Source organism: Sitodiplosis mosellana, unplaced genomic scaffold (genome assembly GCF_009176505.1).
Source record: "Sitodiplosis mosellana isolate CC-2019 unplaced genomic scaffold, AAFC_SMos_1.0 Smas_scaffold_6226, whole genome shotgun sequence".
Classification (NCBI taxonomy): domain Eukaryota; kingdom Metazoa; phylum Arthropoda; class Insecta; order Diptera; family Cecidomyiidae; genus Sitodiplosis; species Sitodiplosis mosellana.
In genome coordinates, this window is record NW_022601467.1 from 12409079 (window position 1) to 12433879 (window position 24801).

The window sequence follows — 24801 nt, forward strand, 5'->3', positions numbered from 1 at the left end:
CGGGTTTTTTTTCCATTGCTTCTTTGCGTTGGCTCGGCGGATTGGCGCTTCGTGCATCAGCTAGCAAAAGTAACAAAATAGCAGCGCGTGAATGGAACACGGTTTGGGCTCAACGAACAAAGATCTAGAGCGTCCTTTACACATTGAATTGGAATTGGATTTCATTATTCCCACTTTGTCATCATTGAGTTAGTGAGTACGTGATCTGAACAATAAAATAATTTTTTTCCCTTCATTCGCTTCTTCTCGTGTGTTGCCGCCTTCTTTGGTGGCGGGATTGAGCGCGATTATGCGAGTTTTGGTATATGCATGTTATGTGTGTGTGTGTGTGTGTATGTTCATTTTTAGCAGCAGAAAAGACGTCTATCGGTAAGACATTCATTTTCTATAACTCCACACAATTTATCCTTCTTACTTCGTTTCGCCAATTTCATACACACGCGCGCATATTCGTTTTGTTACTTTTTTTTTCATTTGACCCGTCTTAGTTTTCCGTTTAGCATCAACATTTATTATTTGCGGCGCTTTCTTCTCTTTCTTTCGTCTTTGGTTTGTTGTTCTTGTTGTTGTTGTTGACGTTGACTTCTTCCTTTTTATATATATATTTCTTCGAATCACTTCGCCGTTCGATGTTGGTACTTTGAGAACTTTTTTTATTTGTACTCTCTGTCTCTCTCTCTCTCTCTCTCTCTCTCTCTCTTTCTCAGTGTGGGAGCGTCGCCTGTTTTGTCGGTCGTTGGTTGCGTATGGCATAGATATTAGTAACGTGTGTCGTTTGTCTGTTTTGGCTGTTATCGCGCTTGAACAACGCGGGAAAAAAGTGAAAATAAAATTTGATTATAGCGATGGGTATCTAAGAGAGTCTTGTTCTAGGTTCCCGATGCCGATTTAATCATTTTAACGTCGAACGACGACACTTTCTTACTTCGTTGTCGTCGTTGCTTTTTCTACGTCTTTTTTTATATTTTTTAATTCGCACGGAAAAAAAGGTAAGGAAATGGGCAATGAAATGGCAACATTTTCATTTTGGAAGTATGTGTGTGTGTGCTGTGGAACGTGAAGTTACGCATCGAATACCGTTTCCTTTTTTATTCGATTTCATTGTGCAGAAAATCTTGGGTTTAGAATATATACTGAATATTTGGCTAGTGTGCGAAAACAATGAGGCACATTTCTCAGACATTTTCGCCCATCAAACTCGATGAAATTTACGCCATTCACTGAATTTCTAATGATTTATTTCGACCAAATAACTTGGTAACTTTTCGTATGCAGTGACAGGTCCTTCTTATTAGAATTGATGATACCTTAATAAGACTCGTCATGTTCGAGAACTAAGAACGACTTTTTCACTGGAACGTATCAGGCGAAATTCATCAATAAAATGCTCAACAAATTGATGCATCAAACAAAAAGAAAATAGAGTAAAATGCCTTTTAAGGCGTTTCATCTCGTTACTCTGCTGCTGATGTTGCTATAGCTGCATCAATAATTTTCTTTTATGTCAGACTATTTTCTATTATGACATTTTAGAAAAAAAAACGACATGTAAAACATAAACATAAACATATAATGTCAATGTTTGGTAAAATATAACGAAAAAAAAGGAAGAACGACCCGCAACCAAATAATGCAGCGAACAAGCGGTCGAAAATAGTTGTACGAGTAATGGAATTGTGGCTGTTTGTGAGAGGGGGGACAGAAAGAATGATTAAGGACTCGCTTTATATGTGCGCTGAAGAGAAAAACAAGTAAACAAGTGAAATGGAATCACCAATGTTCGGAATTCTAGCGGTTTTTGTTTTTCAGGGAAAACAGGAGCAAACAGATAAACAAAACAGTTCATGTCTTATGTCAATTTCAGGCAAGAGCTTGGTAAACACACCGAGGGAGAAAAAAAAGAGAATTTCGATGGACCTAAATACGCGCGAACAAACAAACGAGCGAGTGAGTGAGCAACGAAAGGAAAGAGTGAACGAGCGATCACAAAACCGAACCACGTAAATGGACATGAACCGCGTGCTCATTCACAAAATCGAAACCAATGCAAATAACCCGATAAAACAAAATATATGGTTTTGAAATAAATTTGCATTGCTCGTTTGTTGGGGCACTTTTTTTTCTGTTCACTCTCCCCCAGTTCCCGTTCATTTTTTCTCTCTCCCGGTACTCCGTGACTATGTGCACATGTATGCGAGTGAGTGAGAGCTAGTGTTTTTTTTTTGCATTCATTTGCCATTGACTTCTAATGTTTTATATTTGGCTTTACAGCGTACATTTATTGTGGAAGTATGGGCAAGCTGGCGTTTACATTGTGCATTTTCCATTGGAGTTGGGGATATGCATATATATAGTATATTGTTTGTGTGAAGCTGTGGTCACTCGACTGCACATAATTGCCGTTAGCTAGTTATTCAAGCGGTCAACTCGCAATGTTTTTCTCTTCTCTCTTTTTGGTTTTTGCTTTTCTCTTTCTCTCTCTCTCTCTCTCTCTCTCTCTCTCTCTCTCTCTTTCTCTGCTGCTGCTCCCCCGTGTGACTAGCACATATTCACACATACGGGATTTCTATTTGTTCTTTTCGATTTGTTCTCATTCGTGCTTTCGCTCTCACTCGCTTTGGCTCTGCTTCCTTTTTACAAATGTTTTGTTTTTCATGTCCATTACCTATTACACACGTTGTTATCGATGCATTTATCAGAATATTTCACAACAAAACACAGTCAATAGCTAGTTCGCTATTTGTTCCTTAATCTATCAATTGAAAAAGGCAGAAAAAATAGCGAGTCAGTGAGCTGAAAATCACTTCGTTTTATTTTGAACGTCGGTCGGCTTGTTCTCTGCTGCTTTTTTTTCTCTCGTTCATTGTACAAACACTTGAATTTTAATAATTTTAAATTGCATGGATTTGGATTTGGATATGCAATCAAATCGAATGCAGACGTGAACATGAACAAGATCACCAGAGTGTTCTCTCTCTCTCTCCCTCTCTTGCTCGCTCTATCCCTTCCTCTCTTCGGTTACACAATGCGACATTTATCATGCCAGATTTTGATTTTGCTATGGTCACTGTTCGGTGCCTGCATTGTTCAAATAATTTTCCAGTTGTGTCATTCGCATGAAAAATTGCTTCAATCATTTTCTTTCCAATTTAACTTTTGTTTTAGTCCGGCTTCGGTTTGCCCACTCGTTCCTTCTTCCGAAAAGAAAAATAGCCAATGAAAAGAATTGGCAGGAGAAAAGGAGAAAAAAAAAACAAATCGAGCGCACATCTAAAGGACGTTCCATATCTATTACGAAAATAGAAGGGAAAAAAGCGGAATGAACCGAAACGACGACCAGAATAAATCAAATGAGGCCAAATGATCGAGAGCGGCAAACAGAATGTGAAGGCAAAAAAGCCAGTATAGGAATTGCAATTACGCTAAGCTTTTAATGAATGTAAATCGAGTGGGAGGGTGAATTTCCAATGAATACGTACCTTAGATATGAAAGCTGACACCAATGGCAAAACAAGCAAGAAAGATCAAACCGACGAACCAACTTTTTTTTTCTCGCTCGTTTTCATTTTCGGAACAGGCGAACCAGACCAGAGACGAGAGGGGAGTGGGTGAAAAGTACCATAAAACTTCACGCGTATAAATAGCTTGGTTTCAACGGAACAGTCGTAGTTTCGCTATTGTTTTCAAGAGGTGGCTTTTTTTTGCTCTCGTCTTTCGTCTATGCATGTCGCATAGAAAATTGGTATAATGTATTCTATCGTTTTTGTTTGGCATTCATATCCCCAACTCATTGACAGTTTCATGATTTGATGTGCGTTTATCTGTGAACACAAGTATTTCGCTATTTGCATTGGTTCATTGTATTCCGGGCGCATACAATTTCACGAATTGATCCATAAAAAATTATGATGAGAATGACTTTTACAAATTGAGCGATACACAATAGCTCAAAGTTATCGTATAAAAATCGTAGTGCGAAAGAAAATACTCCAACAAATTGTATCAACGCAAAATGTTGATATTCTCTGGCATGTGACGTATTTTGATTTTTTTTTTCCAGAATCTCTTGGTATTAAAAATATGATTGATTCTCCACATTTTAATGCATTTATTTAAAATTAGATGATTTTATTAAGCCATTTTCAGAATTCTGTTTGCCGCTTCGAAAAGAGCAAGTTCGTTATGTCGTGCGTGAATGTGGTTATTTCTTAGACAAACAGGTTTTTTTCCATGTCTTCGACGTTTTCATCCATCCCAGTTGATGCTACTGCTCTACATGGGTGAAAAATGTGGCGAGGAATGGGAAAAAATTCGAGCAAATTTTTTTGAATTGTGCAAATATGACACATTTCCATTGAAATGCATTGAAAACCGGCAATAAAAAGAAATGAATCGATGAACTGTCATTATTTTTCGCTTGTTATACAGTTTTCAAAACTATTGTCCCGATCTCACAGCGGAAGAGGAAAAGCAAGGTCACCGCTACCTCGGTCACAATTCGATATCATGTAATTGTGCTTTTCAATGTGTGTATGTGTCTCTGTGTAGTTGTTTTTCTCCTCTCTGTCACTTCGCCTCTCATTCCTCTGCAGTTTGTTCACAATTTGTTCGGTATACAAGTAGATGGGACACAGAGTGCAATCATTCCACCTCTTCCTGCTGTGGAATCCATTGTATTGGTCAACGATTTCTCCTCGGAATGCACTATTTTATGCGAATTTGATTCGGTGCGAGCATCATTTTCGCTATTGATATCGATTCAATGTGCATGGAATTTCTATGGGAAAAATTTCAAGCACTCCGATTTAAATCTGTATAAATTTGAGATTTTATGTTTGTTTTTTTTTGTCATCGTCGTCGTCGTGCTGTTCTTCTGCTTCTGCTTCCTCTTCGCATGATCACATTTACGAGAAGTCAACCATTTAGTTTGCATACTATATATCTGTGCTGTAACATAAAGTTAATTTTGTGACTTCACCATTTATTTATACCGTCTCTCATTTGAAAATATTGATATTGGTGTGTGTGTGTGTGTGTGTGTGTGTGTGTGTGTGTGCACCAAATGTTTTGAATTGTTCGAAAATAGAAGAGAGCGAAGTTCATCGACTTGAGCGAAACGCTACATTTTGCTTGATGATCTCTGTTGGTGATGGTAGGAAATTAAAATGCGAAACGTGGTGTGTCTTTTCCACAAAATCTAAACACAGCCAAATAATGTTGACACGGCGTGTATGTGTATGTGTGCGTTTTGCTACATCTTGACTGTATCCCATATCATTAGGTTACATTGTACATTTTACTCGTTGCACGAGTTGACATTTATTTCTATTTTATGTACTTCATCATTAGCTTTTCCAAACATTGTCATTTCATCACCTCTTTTTAGAATGCGTGAACAGTGCGATCAGTGTCAAAAACAATCACCTGAGAGCGTGACTTGCTTCATGCCAATCATAAAATGCTCGCATTTTATCTATATACATATAAAATATATATCTTGTGCGTATATTTGAGGAATTCTCTTGAGTCAGTAAAAATGTCAAGCGAATTCATGAAATTCAACATGTTTTCATCTATTCCCCTGTCAATCCCGTTGATTGTGTACGGCTCGGATAATATTTTCTGCTTCATTTACTTACTAATAAGTCTAGTTAGTTGAGTATATATGAACATTTCATAACCACAGCAACAAATCTATTCGACTAGAATCGGCAAAGCCGAATCATTTTCATCTCTCGGCAAACACAATTGTATACCAAAAGCAAAGTTAAGATAGATAGATAGATAGAGAGAGAGAGGGAGAGAGAGAGAGATGAAGAAAAGCAAAAGGAATCGGCTTAAAAATCAAATATTAATTCAAATCTATCAATTGACACTGAAATGGATTTCTATTTGCTGAATGAAGGAAAAGAGAGTAAAATACTTTGTTGATTCCACCACGAATGAATAAATCGAGAATTTCCATCACTTAACATTCGTTCTTTCGTTGCGCACTTTATTAGCTGCAATACAAAATGCAAAGAGATTGCTGGAATTGGATGAATTTGTTTCATTGCTGACAGCGCACATTTGCGCTATGTAGTCGTAATTTCGGAATGAAACGCGCTGACTTGCAACCGTTTTGCTGGCTGACAAATACAAAAAAAAAATTGTTGAAATTGTTCATCGCAATGAAAAGAGCGAGCAAAACCGATAGAGATAGAGTGGGAAAAAGTGAGAGACTGGTGAAAAGCGAAAAGAAAGCCGAGAATCCTAGAGGGAGGAAAGTGACGCATTGAAATACACATGGATATGCACTGTGTGTGACTGCAGACGGTCGTTGTCGTTGTCGCTGTCGTATCCCTTTTTAGCCGCATTTAAGATAATTGAAGAAAAATTATGTCAGTATTTTACTCGGTGCAAATGATAAAAGGGTAGCGCCGCTTCATCGCCCGAACATTTCTTTCTCTCACTTCGTTCACTTGTCAGACGCGTTCTCTTCTTTTTTACTCTTCTCGTTTCGAAATTTTCTTTCTTTCGTTTCGTTACTTTTCTTTTCCCTTCTTTTGCCATTTGGTTTTTTTTTTCAAATAAATTTCAACTTTTGTGATCCGTTCCATGTAGTAATTTCCAACGTTTCCAGCATTTTTCACAATTTACATACGGAAAATTCATCTACAATTGAATACGGCATCCTTGGCTATCAACAACATGGACTTTTAAAATTGTAATTCACGTTTCACGGCAGCCTGTCTTCTCGTTTGACATGCGACATTAAAAAGAATATACAATAAATCAACACATATATACACACACTCATTCACTCACTCACTCTATCTGTCTCTCGCTTTCGTTCGTTCTCTAAATTTTCTTGTAAAAATGCGTTGGTCATGGTTGTATCAGCATCGCAGATCGCAGGTTAACATCAAAGTTGTTAGTCTCGCTCTCGCAATTTCTCTCCACCTTGTCACCTTGATGTGGATAGTTGAATTGTAAACCCGGACAACATGATATTTGCCCATTCTCAGCACGGTGTACAAAAGTACATTCGTACGAATTTTAATTGTGCCCAATTTCTCCATCTTTTTTATTCTGCTTTGTTATTGTTTTTGTTGTTGCTCGTAATGCGGGAAAGACGATAAAAACCCCGTAACGGATTCGGAAAAAAATAGAGAAAATTACAATTTTGTGCTCATTTTAATTAAATCATTTATTATGTGACAGGTTAATGTCGCTTTGCCACCGATAAAGGCTTAATTGTTAAGCACATTTTCCTACACTACGTAACATTACTAACGTCCACCATTCTAATTTTTGGAAAACTTTTGAGAAATATACAGTACACACACAGAAAACATTTCACCTTTTCATTAATCACTTTATAATTTAGACGAGAGAAAAAAAAAGTTGAACAAAATGCATTTGAAATTGGTTCGAATTTCTCGTTGAAATGGATGGTAAAATTGGCAGAGCCTTGACGATCTCTAAAAAAAATGATAAATTGCTTGATGAGTTTGGGCCGAAGGATGCACAAATCACATTACCTCATCAATTACGATTGGAATGCATCTGACTTGTATTTTAAATGTGCTTAGTCGGTTAGTAGTATTCGCTTTTTGTGTGTTTTCTTTTTGTTCAATTCACATTTTTTTTGTCGGTCCTAGCTTAGCTTGTGCCTTTATGTATTTTTAAATGCGAAAATTCCATAATGATTGAACTGCAATCAATAAATAATGAAGTGTCAGTCGTTAACTGGTGTATGCATTGTGCAATCAATCCATCAGAGCAATACCTCTGGATTGACACATAAACAAACACACACACACACACACGTTAAAATAGAAAAAATGCGGAGAAACAAAAACGTTGAATTGGTTGTTTTGTTCCTTCCTTTGAGTGCCACAAAAGCCAATCACAATCATGAATAATATTTTAACACTATAACCGGTCGTCCGGTTTGAACTCATCATCCCCACTCATCATACTCAGACGTGACAAATAAAAATGTTCGCAATTGGAAAATAAATAACGTGAAACTGATCAAAATTGACAACAATTCGCTAAAACAAAATAAAGGCAGCAGATGGTGTGAATAAAATCTAATGGCAGGTAGATTAGGTGAGGAATGGAGAACAAGCGCGCGTGTCATCCAATTTGCAATGTCACAAAACGATATTTTTTTAGCTTTTGGTAAAAAAAAAATTAAATGAACATTTTCGCCCCGTTTAGCTCAAAATTGAACGAATGTAATGGTTTGTGCTATGGAAAATTAAATGAAAACGGGTTTTCACTCCATTTGAAATGCAATTTTTCAATTTTGGTAGCAGTCGGGCGCGTAATATCGAAAATTATGGTTTTCGTTTTGTTTCCGACCGATTCAATATATATGTATATATATAACGTTCCGTGATGATTGAAATAAAAGCGTACATCAAAAGCTTAAATATGATTTTCTATTTGCTCTTGCATCAATACACCGTGTGAGATGGAATTTGTTGGAGTATGTGTCATTGATGCGATCTATATGTGTCGGTATATGTTTGAATTTTTCGACCAAACGTGTGTGTGTGTGTGTACACGGGAGCGCTGGATGTATCAAAACGTATCAAAAACAAATGTTACTGACAATTCAAACAATTTCCCATTTGGAATAAATTGGCAAAAGTGTTAGATCTTTCATATATCGACACATCGTCGCACAAACGAATCAATGGCGAACAGATAGCGGGAGACAGAGAATGAACAGGGGAAAAAAATGTTACAAACACATTCACTCGTTTTATTTTTTTTTTTTTCATTTACAGCGATCATGATAATCGATTGAAGAAAACGTACCAGCTAAATCGAATATGATGAAAAATAAAAAATTTCAAAAAAATGTGCTCGCTGAAGAGCGCAATGGAGAGATAGAGAAAGTGAGAAAGATAACAGAAACAACAAAAAAACACCGACGAACAAATCGATGAAGTGATAAAGCGCACTTGTATAGAAATATATAAATATACACAAACAATTTGCAAAGACACTCTTTTATCAATTGGAAATTGTGCGCTCTTTCTCAATTCACATGATTTAGTTTGATTTATCCGATAACTCTATAGTGTATGTGTATCAGGACATCGTTTCATTTGTGTGAACGATACTCTCTCTCTCTCTCTCTCTCTCTCTCTCTGTTTGTGTGTGTGTGTGTCTCTTCTCTCTGAGTGCGCCTGATATATTGGAAGACAAACAGGACGAAGATGCGAAAAACAAGTCGAAAAGCAAGAAGAAAATGATAATAAAGGAGAAACGAGAAAACATTAGAAATAAAAATGCGGAAAGCATGTGAGAAGAGACATAGATAGAAGCAATGGGAGAAAAAGCAACAACTTTCTCGCGAAATCGACAAAGGCAACGAAGTCAAATAAAAACACGAACCAAGAGCGTTGGTTCTCGCGCGCGTCGACTGTGAGTGACGAGAGCTTGTAAGATAGATGCACAAGGAGGCATGTGTGAGTGTAGGAGCGAGCCCGTGTGAACATTCTTGACACAACAGATTTTTCAATATTGATATATCGAATTCAAGTCGTAGTCAAGTTTCGTATTGGCTTTCCACTTGATTTTACTTCTCTTCCGCAGCCAGAAAAATTATTTACAGTCCTCGCATACACACTCACATGATGCACGCGTGTTCCCTGCTGTCGATGTGCTTATATTTTATCCAACAATTTCACTGCTCATCATCCGTATTGAACAAGACGATGCATAAAATCATTTATGCCATTATATTTGCGCTTCGGCCGTATTTGTATTCGCATGAAATACTTGTCTTTTGCTAGCGCGTCTTTATGAGATTCAACGCTGATTTGTGATCGTGTTACCGAAATACGGTACACCAATGATAAACATGAATCTTTGTTCCGTTTGATTTTGTGTGTTTAACAATATGCATATATGTGTGCCGCCGGGAGTAGAGTGGAGAGACAGCGTTCGCCTACGCTCATTACGGTGCTATTAAAACGATTGCAAAGTTAGAGCACACTGGAGCATAAGGAAGAAAGAAAGAAAAAAGTTTGCGAAAATTTTTCTTCGACTCAAAATGAGCTATTGTTTATTACGATGCTTTTTTCCTCACGTTTGGTCGGAAATTTCTTGACTACGTACCATATTCCTCCCCTGAAAATGCGTATGCATAATCATTTTTTGGTGTTTCAACTTTCACAATGGATGGCAAAAATGAAAAAAAAATAAGAAGAAGAAGAAAAAAAGCGAACGAAAAATCTGCTCCAAGTTTTCCGTTGAATTGTTGCTCTTTTTTGTATTTGATATCATTTCATCCCTTATTTTATGTTTTCCCAGCAAAAGCAACAAAAATTTGTTTTGACAACTTTTGGCAAGTGGAACAAACAAAGTCAAGTTCTTTTTTCTCTTTCTCGCTCACCCTCCCATCTCCTATCTCTCTCGTTTGCTCACTAAATACTTGCTCAGCAAAGAAGTAATCGAAAATTGGACAAATTATTTTAATAATAAAGACGCTGCCATGTCGAATAGCGGAAATTAGGTGCAAAAAAAAGTGATTGAATTTCTAGCTAAAGGAAATATTTGGTTTATTAACATTATGATGATTAACTTACCGTTTTTATGCGGGTTGATTGCTTTTTTTTGTCGTCGTCGTTGTTGTTGTTGTTCGTTTCTTCTTTCACTGCTCCGTTCCGCCAAATCTGCTCTGCCGATGACGATGATCCCGTAAATTCATTTGTTTCGGTCACGATTGATTTGAAGTCGACATCATAATTATATGCGATACAATAATGAAAGTTATGCGTTTGTTGGAAGTTTGTTTTGCCAGTGTTAAGAGTTCACCAGAAATAAAAAAACCAGAATGACATCTGTCACAAATTAACGCCAGAAGGTTGTTTTTAATCTTTTGCGCTGTACAAATATGTATGTGTGTGTGCGTGTCAAATGATACGCACAACGTACAAGTTCATTCGGGTACCATCAGTGTGCTTGATAGCAATAGTGCGTGCGAGTGAGCGAGCGAGCGGGCACGGGGTCAATACAAATCGCGTTACCGATTCCCTGCTTCCAAATATATATATATATATAGAAAATCATTGGTGCAAACATGACGATATCGGTTCACTGTATGACGCTAGAATCTTAATCCGGCTTTCCGAAATGATATAACCAGTGAACTTTGGTTTTGGCATAAAAGAACATCGTTCCAGCGTCAATTTGTCAAAGTATTTATTATCGTCATGTGTACACTTCAGCTGTGTTATTGTGTATCGGTATCCACAAAAACCCAGCCAGCCAGCCAAAGCACAAGCATAAACACACATACACGCGCACAAACAAAACAAATACCAACCATAGCAAAAGGGAAAAATGAGCAAAGTTTATAGACTTCATTGTATATTGAATCGTTTTATTATGGAATTCTTTTGTCCGAGCGCATGCATTTATGCATACATAAGATCTGATCTGTCTTTAATAGAAATCTATGGAAAATAAATAAACAAATATTTAGTTGTTTTCCATTCTTTTCCTCTTGCTGCTAATGCTGCTGCCGCTGCTACAGCTACCCTTTCACGCTTTTCATCTGCTCAATTCTCTGGCAATAAAAATAACTAACTTTAAGTTAACGTTTTTGCTCTTCCTTCCGATAGTTGTATACTTTCTCATGTCAATGTTTGTATGTGTGTATGCTGGTGTTTGTTGAGTGATTGTTGTGTCCATTTTTATGTACATTTTTTTCTTTTTCCCGTTATCTTTCCTAATTTTTTTTTCTTTTGTTTGTTGTTCTCATTTGAATGTTTCTCTTTTGCGCTTTGCCCTTTTCCACCCACCAAAATTCATGTTTATATTTTTCATTTTTCGCTTGCTCGCTCGCTCGCCCGCTGGCTTGCTAGTTCGTCCGCCCTCATTCCAATCCAATACGATACGATGAACGAACACTGGTCGAAGTGTTTGCACTTGTTTCAAAATTTATTTATTTTTTTCTCTCTCTTCATTTTAGCCCAAACATTGATTTTTGCAAACGAAAAACTTTCGTGAGCTGACCGTCACGACATATCTCACACTCTCCAGTAGTCGCTAGTGTCGATGTGTGCCGTCAAAATGTCGAAAATATATACATTGCATATATCGAAATAATAGAAATACACTAAACAAAAGGCCATCTGCCTCATATATGCGTGGCCATCGGGGATGGAAGAGCTTCGAGAGCTCGGAAAAATCACTGACACATACTTACATCTATTTACGCAAACTGGTAGGAAATCTTTTGGTGACACAATATGTTAAAACTTTTCTTGATTTCGTGTAAATTTTGCACACATTGTTTACACTTTTGCCCCGTTCATTCGTTTGGTTTGGTTTGCTTATTCTCTATCTCGCTCGTTCTCTATCTCGAGCCTCAGTGTTGTTTGTTATTTCACTTATTTTGGCTATTGTTACTCTGTTTCTGTTTCTGCTACTGTTACACTTGGCTCTTGGTTTCACTGTTCGTTTTCAGTTGCCGCTTTCGGTTTATTACTACTTTTGCTATTTTCACTACTCTCTCTTTCTCTCTCTGTATCTCTGGCCCAGCCGTTCGAAAAAGCAAACTTCAGAATTGTCTCTGACTCATTGTGTATGTGGTCGAGGCTGAATGAGTTCTGAGCGACGAGATTGAATTTTGTCACCCAAGAAAAGTAAAGAACTTTCGGCCAAAATGACTGTAAATAACTTGAAATGGGCCCCGGCAAAATATCCTTCTCTGTCTCTTTCGCTCTCTCTCTCTCTCTCTCTCTCTCTCTCTCTCTCTCTCTCTCTCTCAATATAGTGGCCGGTGTCTTGTTGGGAGCGCTACAAAAGTTCCAGAAGAGTCTCTCAATTTTTGTGTTGATTTTAAGCACTTGGTGAGACACACAAATTGTTTCGTTTTGGATTTCGGAGCGAGTGTCTTTCCGCTTCACTTTTCGGTATCAAATTGCAAAACAAAAATACACACGCACAAACACACTCACAAAATCGCTTGTTGCAAATTTCCCAACCGACACACAAACACACAATAGGATAGGTTGGATGGCAATTTTCGGTGCAAAGATCGTTGTGATGGCCAAATGGAATCAATTCAACTCTGATGGACACAAATGAAATACAAGTGCTATTTGCAGCTGCCACACAATTTTTCGTGTTTTACTTTTTGTGTGTGTTTTTCTTTTTGTTTTTGCTATTTGCTGGATGCTGCTTATTTTTCGTTGCGTCTTTGATCTTTCAAACTACGTTTTGATTAAGCGTTCATCGTTCACTCATTTCATTTTTTTTTTTTCGTCTATAACTTTTTACGTTTCACAGATTCTTAAGCAGTTCAACACGAATCACAAACTTTTTCGCAAACTTTTCCACAAAAGATTTCTTTCATAAATTTTAATTTATTTTTTTTTCGTTCTCTCTCTCTCTCTGTGTGTGTGTCCCTATTTTTTCACCTCGATCTCTGGTCTTCTTTTATTTTCGATATTGCAACTTTGTCTCAGTGAACACAAACGTTTTGAAACACACAAATTTTATGCAAAAGTTCACCGATACACACACACACACACACACATAGATATTCACTAGTTGTGATGTGATATATAAATATAAAGTCTTTTCTGTGTGATCCGTTTTCTCCTTTGTCAAATCAACATAAAAGACATACAAGAGTAATTTTGCCGACGATGTGAGTAATCACAATAAAAGGATTTTCCATCAACAAAAGAGATTATTTAATAAGTGCTCAACGCAGTGTTCCAAGCAGATCGAAAGTCCATCAAAATGTTTCTCACTCACTCACTCACCCACTCTCTTTCGCCCTTTACTCCGTTCGTTTGGTTGATTTCTCTCTGTGTGTGTCGACTTTCTTTTTTATTATTATTTTGCATCCAAAGTCAACGTCGCCGACGCTTAGATGCGTTTTAAGACAATCGAAATTGTTTCACTTGTTTGTAAAATTTAAAAAAAAAATTAAACAACAAAGTACGTGAAGAACTCTTGAAATTAGTCTTGGAGTAACTGAGCGAGTCCTTGCGTTTTATAACATTCAATCAAAATTTTCAACTACGAGCGAAAATAATCCACTTTGTTTATTTTCCGGAGTGCAGAGGAAAATGTTTTGCAAGAAATTCCGAGTCGAATTCCTTTTTCGGTTGTTGTTGTTGTTCGTTCGCCTTTCTTTTAGTTTCGGATTTTAATTCCGAGCTCTATCTTCTCTCTCTCTCTCTCTCTCTCTCTCTCTCTCTCTCTTTCTCGATGTATATGTTTTTCCGCTTTATTTTGATCGTTGGAATCCGAAATTCAAATGTTTTGACTATTGGCACGCGCGCGCACCTAATCGTCTTGATTTGCAACGATTTGATTCCAAACGAATTTCAAGAAGTACCGAAAATTCCACACTAAATCGGCTTGGCCGTCGTTTTCGTTCGCCTCTCGTTGTTTGTTCGAATCGTGAATGAAAAATACGTAAACGCTTTTGCCACTTCAAATAAATAACCGCTACAAACGATACAGTGCGTCCGTTAGACTTGGCGTGTAAAACACTTCTACTGAGCTGTGCGTGCTCGCTCCTATCAAAAATTTGTTCCCAACAAATTCGGCTCGCGTATCCAGCCGACGTATGTTGTGTCATGCGTCTCCCTTCGTCTATGAAGTAGATGATACGAAGCGCGCTCACTGGTGCTCACACGGTCTCTTGCTCTCTGTGTTTGTGCTATATTCGATGTGTATGCTAAGCGTGGCTGTGTACATTGCATCTCGGGCGCGCTCTGTTCTATGCTGTATGTTGTGTGCACACAATGCGAGCTGTTGTGTACTCGGAACCGTTTCGCTTGCTCTCTCTCTCTCTCTCTCTCTCTTTTCCTCTATCCGTCGCATCGTTGCTGATATTTGCTGCCTTTGGATTTAACAAACTGTGATGCGATGAATATTTCGTGACGGTGGACACTCAAGCACCTTCTGTTGATTGCAGCTCACACATACACCAGCATACATAGCGTTGATAAAATCGAAACATCTTAGATCATCGTTCGTTTCTTGCCCTTCCGAACGAATGGGGTGAGCTCGAACAGTTTTTTTTTCTTAAATTTGCTCCAAAACTTGAAAAATAAAAGTCTTTTTTCCCATTAAACTTCATTTATTTATTACAGTAAAAGTTTTACATTGACATCACCCCAAAATGAGGTGCATTTTACTCAGAAGATTAATATAAATTTAAAAATAGGCTTGCAATTCATATTTGGCGATGACGTTGTCTTTGAGCTCAGAGAATGCAGAACGTTCGGCATCAATGAAGCTACTTATTTCCATTATTTTAACTCGATTCCGGTTATATTCAGCTCTGGAAATGAAAAAACATGGAGAGAAGAAAATTCGCAAAGTTTTTCATTTTAAAATTTTAATTTCAGTTCAAAAACCTACAATTCGTATCTTTCGGTGACTTCCGCCAGCCATTTATTAGCTTTGGAACACATTAGATCAAGTTTTTGATTGATAATGCTCACATGCCGTTGTCGCGCGGTTCTGTTGCCGTCCGCACAATCAACGGCATTCGATTGGAAATAGGCATCGCAAGCCGACCGAACGCTGTGAAACGTTTCATTGCTTTTGTCATTCAAGTTTTCAATTATCGTGCGAATTGTGTCGCTGAACATTTTCATTGAATCCATGATACGTTCGTGCAGTGATGTTTCCAATTCGATTAGGGTGTACCAAATGTTGTCGACGACCGTTGCAAAATTATCGCTAATCGCATCGCAGTGTGTGCGATTTTTTGTGAAATTCACATCGTTGTCGACGTTGTCGTCGTCATCTGTTGATTTGGCCATCGTGTGAAGCGTTTGCTTTAAGTTCGTTACGAAATCATTTTTTTGGCCTAAAAACTTATCGATCAGCTCGATGCCAATCGCTTGGACTTGCTCGCAACTATTTGCCAAAGCTTCATCAAACAGCTTGATTTCATTAGCACGCTCGTCATGGCACTGGATACCATACAAATGCATTTCTCGCGCTGCAGCATAAACTCGGTTGCGGTATCTGCCAAAGAGAGGAGGTTTTCCCAATCAAATACTTTTAACCACATTCTCTTCCACTCTCCCTCTCCCTCTCCCTTTCCACCGTCTCCCACTCTCACTCTCGCTCGTCTCAGTACTTACAGTTGAATGTCGGATTTATTTGTGTCATTTAGACTGGTTTCGGTGTCCAATACAATGTTGTCGAAACTATTTGCAAAAAGTGATTCGAATAGTTGATGTTTATCTAGATCCTCGACAAAGCTAGCGCCAGATATACGTAATAGTTCGACTTCAAGTGATTGCTTGTGTCGTTGAGTTGACCGTTCCGACTCGTTTTCCTCTAACATTCTCAATTTATTCCTTGAAATCATAATAAATGCCCAACATTTTGAGATAAATGGTTTTGGTAATTTTGTGTTCAAAAAGAGACGAACCAAACGGACACATCCATACAGGCAAAGAAAAACGCGCACACACACACACACACACACACACCGATATAGAGACACAGAGAATAACAGACACACAGATAAAGCGATAGAAATGCGTTTGGGTGCGTCGTACAATGTACTTGTACATACTTGTAAATCTCTTGACCTTTATCCCGTTCTGCATTAGTGATGACTTGATAACCATAATATTTAAGTTTGGGCAAATACGCAGCGATGTACAATCGAAAATCAATATTATCGGTGAGCTTATCGCAAATAGGATTCCCCTCTAAGTTCAAAGAGAACAATTGCTCCTTGTAGCGGAGACTCTCAATCTGAAATGAAAACAAAAGGCGAACGCCAAACGACGCAAGTATCACGAACAATAACAACAACAGCAACAACACACCTTGTGCATATATTCAAAATCTCTTCTGAAGCAAACAAAAAATGAAAACGAACGGAAGAAAACAGAAAAAAAAAACAAACGACCAGAGCAAAGCATTGATGGAAAATAGAAAATTTTTTATTACTCCTTCGACTGTCTCGATGAAATTGTTTCCCAAATTCAGTCGCACCAAATGTTCCAATCGGTCGAGATTGTCGATTTTTCGGATGTCATTCTGAAACAGTGTGAGATACTGCAATTTGCGCAAACATTCCAGATTCTTGATAGTTTTGATAAAATTAAATGACAAATCCAATTCACGTAACTCCGTTAAATTGTCCAGATTTTCGATTATTGTCAGTTTGTTGGCTTTTAGCGATAGTTTTTGCAAATTGAAGCACATCCAAATATGATCGATTTTCAAAATGTTCTGATATTCGAGACAAAGTTCGGTGATTGTGCCGTAATCAATGGCAATATTACGACAAAGTCGAGCCGCCTCACCACGTGGCCCATGTGCGCGTATCAGATTTTTTAGCATTGCATCGTTTATAACACCTGGTTCGGATGATTTTTTCACAACATGTTGATGCTTGGTGTCACTTGCTTTTTTGTCGTCGTCATCGGCGTTGCCGCTACCACCGATTGCCGTTGATTGGTCAACTTTAGTCATTTCGTAAACACTCATATATATAACAACAAATATATGCACGAACTTGCAGGCACACCCAATTTTACGTTTATATCGTTGTTCACTCTTCACTGGGGTCCAACGCATTTATCAATTTTTGCCCATTGAACCAAGCAATGGCTATCAATATATTTTCCGTTCGCTTCAATTTATTATTTTAAATTAGAAAATTGTTTTTCATTTGGATTTCCATGGAAAGATGATGGAAACGAACAGCATTTCTAAACAAATGTGTCCGAATTGAATCGAAGCACCATGGTTACAACGATATACAATGTTCTCTACGGGGCTTGATAACAAAATCACGCGCTCGCGCAAAACCATTCCAATTCCATTTAGCCAAACGGTTGCTTAGCACTGTGTTTAAATAATCATCGATATTGTTTTCGCCGATTTATTTAATTATTATAGCAGAATTTTCACATTTATTTACGCCGAGACTTCTATGGATGCGTGTAGAATGGGTATAATGTATTTATTTATTCTTTTTTGTGCTCGATTTCTCGTTGCGTTCCGAGTGAGTTTGCCAGGATGATGCGATGAGAGCAACAGACCAAGAAAGAAGTCGAAGGCAACAACAAAAAAAAGTAGACACACCAAATATCGATATATTGTATATATGTGTATCGTTTGCAATATGAATTTCGCTACGTCTCGATAACACTTTTCATTTGTGCGGGAGAGAGAGAGAGAGAGAGAGAGAGAGAGAGAGAATGAGAGCAATTTATAAATTTTTTTTTTCGGCTGTTGCTACTTGACATGATGATTTATTAGATGAAAAACCTCCACACAGAAAAAAAGATGCGTGTCCTTCAATTTAATGCGGCAAATTTGATACTCGAAAACCGAACACACTCGTTATTTTCAAACGAATGAACGAACAACAGAGTGAGAGATTGAGAGAGAGAGGGAGATCGGGCAAGGGGGAGTCCAAATTCAATCAATGCACACAGTTTCACACGCGTGCAATCAACCTTATGAGAAGAGGCAAGTATTCACTATCGAGGCTTCGAATTAAACGAGAGCAAAAGCGTGGATCAGAGTAATGAATTACATACGAAACGATACAAATCGAAATCAAAATCGAAATAGAATTAGAAATTGAAGTCTGAAAAGTAGAAATGAAACATCAATTGGGCAACATACACACGTATATATTCAATGGATACGTACATCACACGTATATAAAGCCATGAACCCATACATATGCCTAATGCCCGAAGAAAAGCCAACAGCACGCCTCGAACCGCAACAATATTGAAATATTTATTAAGACCAAAGTTGCTGATTTTCATTTGACGCTAAACACTATGCCGAAAAAGAAAAGCAGAAAAAAACAATCGCAACTTTTTTTTCAGCATTTTCTGCCATTCAACATTTTTCTTTTTTCGTCTTGCAAAGCAAATTCTTGAAATCTTCGGGCTTTTGTGTCGAGACACGATGGATTGAATTGTATCTCTGAAATGTTGTTGTTATTATTATTGTTGTTCCATGGGTAGACTTTTCATCGGCTTATTTCTTTGTTATCAAACTCATTTTCACTCGATATCATCGACATTCGTGTAATGAATAAGTTGATTCTTTTTTATTCGCTGACCTTTTCTAGTGATGTATTTTCACAGAGCAATCGGTCGCGTTGAGTTTCACCACCACACATTCTATTTGCTTGCATGTTGAATGGCGCGTGCTTTTTCTTGTTCTTGTTTTTTGCTCCTTATAGATGCGGTCGTATCACACAAAATCAAAGTGAATAGTGCGAGAGTACATCGAATGGGCACGGTGTCAGCACCAAAGCAACCATATATGAGATATATTGGCCGAACAGCATGCATGAAATCTGACAAACTGGCGCAAACAGTGGGTGGATGTAAGATAAAAGAGACGAACACAGAAGGAGAGAGCAAAAAAACAACCACCACCACCACCGCCGTCAACCGAAGCACATGAAATAGTATAGATAAGAAAAATGAAAAGACTGGCGAAAATAATCGCATACAAATGAAAGTGAATTGGAAGTGACTAAAAATGAAGAATTTGTTTTTCTCGGCATTCTTTCTTTGCCATTTTCCCTTGTCTTCTGCACCGTGCCGCTGCGCTACATCAAATGGATAAATAACCGAAAATAGAACGACGAGAAGAATTTCGTATAAATAAATAAATGCGAGTGTATATACGATTTTTATATCGATTTTGATGAGACCCATTCATCTCATGTACTTCTCAAGTGAATGGGCCATAAATGATTTTCTTCACTTCATGTTTTAGCGATCGTTGATTTTCTGAGTTTGGCCAATAAAATTAAGGCCAACAAAATAAGGCTTTCACCACAACGTCATCGATCACTTGCCACGTCCGAGGCACTCTATCGTAATCATTGTTGTGTTGTGATTTCATTAGAACTTCACTTGAATATTCACTTCAAGAATCACGCAATTTTCCATGAAAATGTGAATTGAATGCCAGATACGCTGGCCAGGGGGACGTCAACGACGGGTGACGGTGGTTGTGGTGGTGAGGAGCACAGCAGGTGGGCAAGCGGTGTACAATGTACATACCCACACACACACACACACACCAAAAATTTCGCAAGGGTAATCGTTTGTAACCATTTGAAAAAATCAATCCACCAAATTGGATTCGTGATTGGCATCTCGGCTGCACCACTCACTATCGGAATTATTTCCAGTATTTATTTAAAATCCGAAGAAAATTCATGACGCTCGAATGAATAAAGAAGAACTTGGCGTGGAATTGTCAATGAAAAATCAAATTCAAACATAAACTCAACAAAGTTTTATTTGTTTGTTTGTTTGTCTGTTCATTCATTCGTACGTTCGTTCGCTTCATTTTTTTTCTCTTTTTCGTATTTTTTTCATTACCAAAAACTTCGGCATTGCCACAGCCTTTGAACACTGAACTTTGTGTTTCGGTTAGTGTATGCCAAAGCAATTATACCATGTTTATTATAAGTTTAAAGTTCATCTCGAAACTCGAAAACGATGCAATATTAGTTATCACTTCACAGTCGCATCGAACTGAGCGCCAAATTGAAGCGAGACGAGGGTGGATGCGAGCCGGGTTGCAGTTTAGACAGATTGTTGCCGTTTCGGTGGTGTTCGAGAGAGACAAAGATCGAGAGTGAGAACGAGAACGAGAACAAACAGACGTGTTAAATACATTTGGTAATTTCATTCGTATTTATCTTTGCGAACAATTCTCAATAAAGTTTGATTTTCCCGGCATTTTTCCGCCGAACACACGCGACATATGAAATTATGATTGCCACTTCATGAGCGAAAAACAGACAAATGATACGCGCACTGCGAAGGAATACAACTAGAGACGCACACACACACACATACAGATAGAGAGAGAGAGAGAGAGAGAGAGAGAGAGAGAGAGAGAGAGAGAACGCAAGCGGATGACTTGGGATGCAAAGTAATTTGCATTCGAAAGTATAAACTGTGTGCTAAGAAAGTGTGGCCCTCATCAAGTATCAACCGAGAAATAAGGAAGAAAAATCAGCCAAAATAAATAGGATACGAAGGATACGTACGATTGTGGTCTCGTTTCATTTACCAAAATGTCGTTTCGATTTATGGCCACAGTCACACAGATTTCGAAGTGCGTACGAGAGAGAGAGAGAGAGAGAGAGAGAGGGGGGAAAAAGAAACAACAACTACCACCACCTCCCCTCGGATAGAAAGCGAGACAAAGAGTAGGGGAGCAAGTGATTTTTCAGCAAGCGACGTTCCGCAGGCTCATGGTAAAATAAATAAAGAAGCGAGAAAGAGTAAATATTTAAAATTGTTTTTCGATTGTTGTTTGTCGTGGGAATCGAAATTACATTCAGTGTGAACAATCATGTGAAACGAGCATTGGTGATGATGTCGCGCGCGCGAATAAATAAACATCCGAAAGCGGATTCTATTTCTTATGCTATTTCTTCATCGTCGTCGTTGTGGTCGTTGTCGTTTTCTTCGTTGCCGCATCGTTCTTCCCGTCAAATCTATTAACCACAAAGAACTTGATTTAAGCTACTATTATTATTGCTATTTCGTTTATCGTTCCAACTGCGGGGGATGCTTGTCTATCAATGGGAAAACGGAATAAAAGCAAATAGATTGAATGCTCACCGGCATCAATACCACTATCCATGCAAAATGGATGAGGAAATTACATAAGCAAAACCAATGTTGTACAGATCAATACAACAAAATGTGATGAATTTAGTTTATTGTCATATTGACGAATATTTACAGAATCACCCAGACAACAATAAAAAAACAAGTATTTATGATTTCCCTTATCTTCCTCATATTCATATTTATAATGAAATGCACCCACAAACCAACTATTTACTTAAGAAATAAAAAAAAATCCACCCTCGAACATAAATACGGCAAGGATTTTATTGTGCCAGTTCCGTGAGTTTGGCGCGTGTGGAAAAACAACACACACATACACATTTTACTGGTTATTTTTTTTATTGAGAAAACACAAAATGATTACAAATTAAGAATTAAGCAAAAGTATGTGTGAGACCGTGTGCATCACTTAATGTGACGCGTCCCTTTTTACCGAATTTCTTTTTTCGTGTTTATTTTTAAATTCAATAGAGAGAGAGAGATAGAGAAAAAACTCATTTGATGCCATTCTGTTGACAGTGAATATTGTTGAAATGGTTTTTCAATAACCGTACAATGTGAGAATAATGAGCATTAAAATTGTGTGTATTGATTTTCGAATTGATGCGAATGAAAATGCGTTGATTTCATGTCAATTTTATTGATGCAAATTCTAATCAAATTCAATTGAAAATTTAAATATCGATTCAATTATATGCTTTTTTTGTCCCTCCCTCTCTTCCACTCCTGTTGTAAAATGATTTCGATTCATTCAATCATTCTAGGGCCACAGTATGTAGCGTATTGTTGCGAAAAAAAAGAGTGTGTGTATATGGAAATCCATTCTAAATTTGAGCTCACTTTGGTTTGTTTATTACTTTTTATGCAGAGCTCTTTGATTAATTGTAGTTTTGGAGAAAGATGCGCACATATGGACGGTATGTGCGTGTATTGAATGAATATAACAACAACGAGAAAAAAAGAGAAAAAAAAATCACAATCTTTTGATTTCCATTGAGCCGAAAGCATTTGGAAAGAGTTTAATTGAATTTCGTAGATGAAAGGGGATATGAACTAAAAATAAAGAGCATTTATTTTTATTTAAAAGGTCATGTACAAATCTTTCATCGTTGCATTGATTTTCGTAATCAAAACAAATATTTGAAAGAGAGAAAGAAAGAAAGAAAAAAAAGAGGAAATACCACGCAGCAAACGATGCCAACTGTGTTTGAGGTTTGTTTTTATTGTAGCCCCGAGAGCAAATATTTAGATTATATTCGAACAGTGTGTTTTGAGTGCTGCCACTTTTCGATGATGTTCAACCAATGTTCCGATTTTATTTTTTTAAATGCAGTATTGGCAAACGTATCCCTTATTAATCTCAACTGTTTCTTTTTTGCCATGTCTTTTTCCGTTGCCATTGCCACACCCCACCATCCCATCCCATCACACCATCATCTCAATCAACATCGTCTTCGAAATGGTATGGCAAAGGCAATAGGAAAATTGGTCACATCGATTTGAAGTGACACTTTGGCTGGCGTTGCTACTTTTCTGTTATGGGATACAAACGATCTGCTTTCGAGCACCCACAGGAAGATGATGCTATATACATTAATGTATCCATATATTCAAATCTATCTCTCTCTCACGCTCTCTCTCTCTCGCTCTCTCTCTCTCTCTTACTCGCTCGCCATTTTTGGCAACAGCAGAAAATGTAATTTCGATTGTGAAATCATACAATTTATGCCCGTCGACCGTTGAGATAAATTTAACTGTCGCCTCGTCTTATTTCCATTTTGGTGATACGATGATGATGACACACAATTCGTTCGCTTGTGTGTGTGTGTGTGTGCCTTTTTTTGCTCTCTCTCTCTCTCTCTCTCTCTCTCTCTCTCTCTCTCTCTCTCTCTATTTTAGTTCGATTTCCCAGACTCCGACAGAAGAGTTGCATTGTGTGGTACTGGTAGTTGTTGTTGTCGTGTGCTCTATTCCTGGGAGCCCAGTTTGCTTGCTAACGTAATTCATTTGCGTAACGCATCGTCAATTCCGAAGCATACGCTTGCGAAAATCATCTAACCCAATAAAATTTATGATTTATGCCTTGACTTTTGCACTGCGAAATACATAAAATGTAATAATTGCATTTAATATGCGGTGATGGCTGAACGTTCGAATACGCTTCTGTTTTTGTTTTTGTTTATATGTGCACATTTGTACAGCCACACACACATACGATCCAAACCATTTGCTGTGTGCTTCCACTGCTGCTGCCATCAGTTCACATATATCTATCGTTAATGTTGCACTTTGCGCCCGGAAGTCGAAGCGCGAATACTGAGTGTTGTTTTGTCTCAAAATTATCATATTCCGAATTTAGTGTTTGTTTACTCTTTGCTCGGCACCCGAAACTTCTCCGTGCGTGTGATCTTCCGATATAAATGTTGCGTTGGTTTGTGCGACATAGCAAAAGAGCGACTGGATGATGCAGAGAGCGAGAGCGAGAGTGAGCAAGAGAGATGCCTGTATTAATTTGGATTTTGCACGGTTTTTCCACTGTAAATTGGATCAGATAAAAGTTGCTAGCTTCGGGGTCAGTACAAAAAATGCGCGAAACGAAGAAGGCGCTCTGCATTTATGCAATGATATATGGGCGCAGAAAAGTAGACATCTGTGTGCATTTTCCACCGGCCACGTGTTTTTAATTAAAAATTATGCAAACGATACATACGAATCTATCAGCCGTTGGGCGCAATGTATTCAGGCCATTTAACAAATTCAAATAGACGCGATTTCCATGTCATTTTTAATGTCGTCTGATTTATTTCAAACATGTTACAGTTGCTATTACAATTTCAATCCAGTCACCAGAATACGAATTCGATCGTTGTGGAATCGAATGTTTCGAGAAATAAAAACAAAACTCTTTTGCGAAATTGCAACGAATCGACATCGCATTTGTTCAAGATTTATGGGTACTCTGAAATGTGTGAGAAACGATAATGAGACTGCTAGATCGTGGCTTGAACAAGTTATACTTTCAACAATTGAGTTTCCAGGTTTTGTTTTCATTCAAACATAAATATTTGGAAGTTCACTATTTTGTTCAGCTATATGTGTAGTGGTAAGCGATTTGTAATAGTTTTGGTAGTAAATAATGTATTGTTGAAGG

The 24801-nt window shown here is 37.8% G+C and overlaps 2 protein-coding genes across 3 annotated transcripts in view; both read right to left on the minus strand.

The window, feature by feature from the left end:
• Positions 1-14509, minus strand: part of LOC129578019 (uncharacterized) — a 247842-nt gene extending 233333 nt beyond the window's left edge. For both annotated transcript variants that reach the window (XM_055466053.1, XM_055466052.1), the window contains exon 1: positions 12218-14509. The gene's annotated coding sequence lies outside the window, so the exon portion shown is untranslated. The remainder of the gene's footprint in view (positions 1-12217) is intronic.
• Positions 14510-16129: 1620 nt separating this feature from the next.
• LOC129579439 (dynein regulatory complex subunit 3-like) lies at positions 16130-17511 on the minus strand. Its single transcript, XM_055469521.1, has 3 exons — positions 16957-17511; positions 16574-16758; positions 16130-16352 (listed from the first exon to the last, which is right to left on the minus strand). The coding sequence occupies exons 1-3, from the start codon at positions 17497-17499 to the stop codon at positions 16130-16132; spliced, it is 951 nt and encodes a 316-aa protein (XP_055325496.1). The 5' UTR covers positions 17500-17511.
• Positions 17512-24801: the final 7290 nt, after the last annotated feature.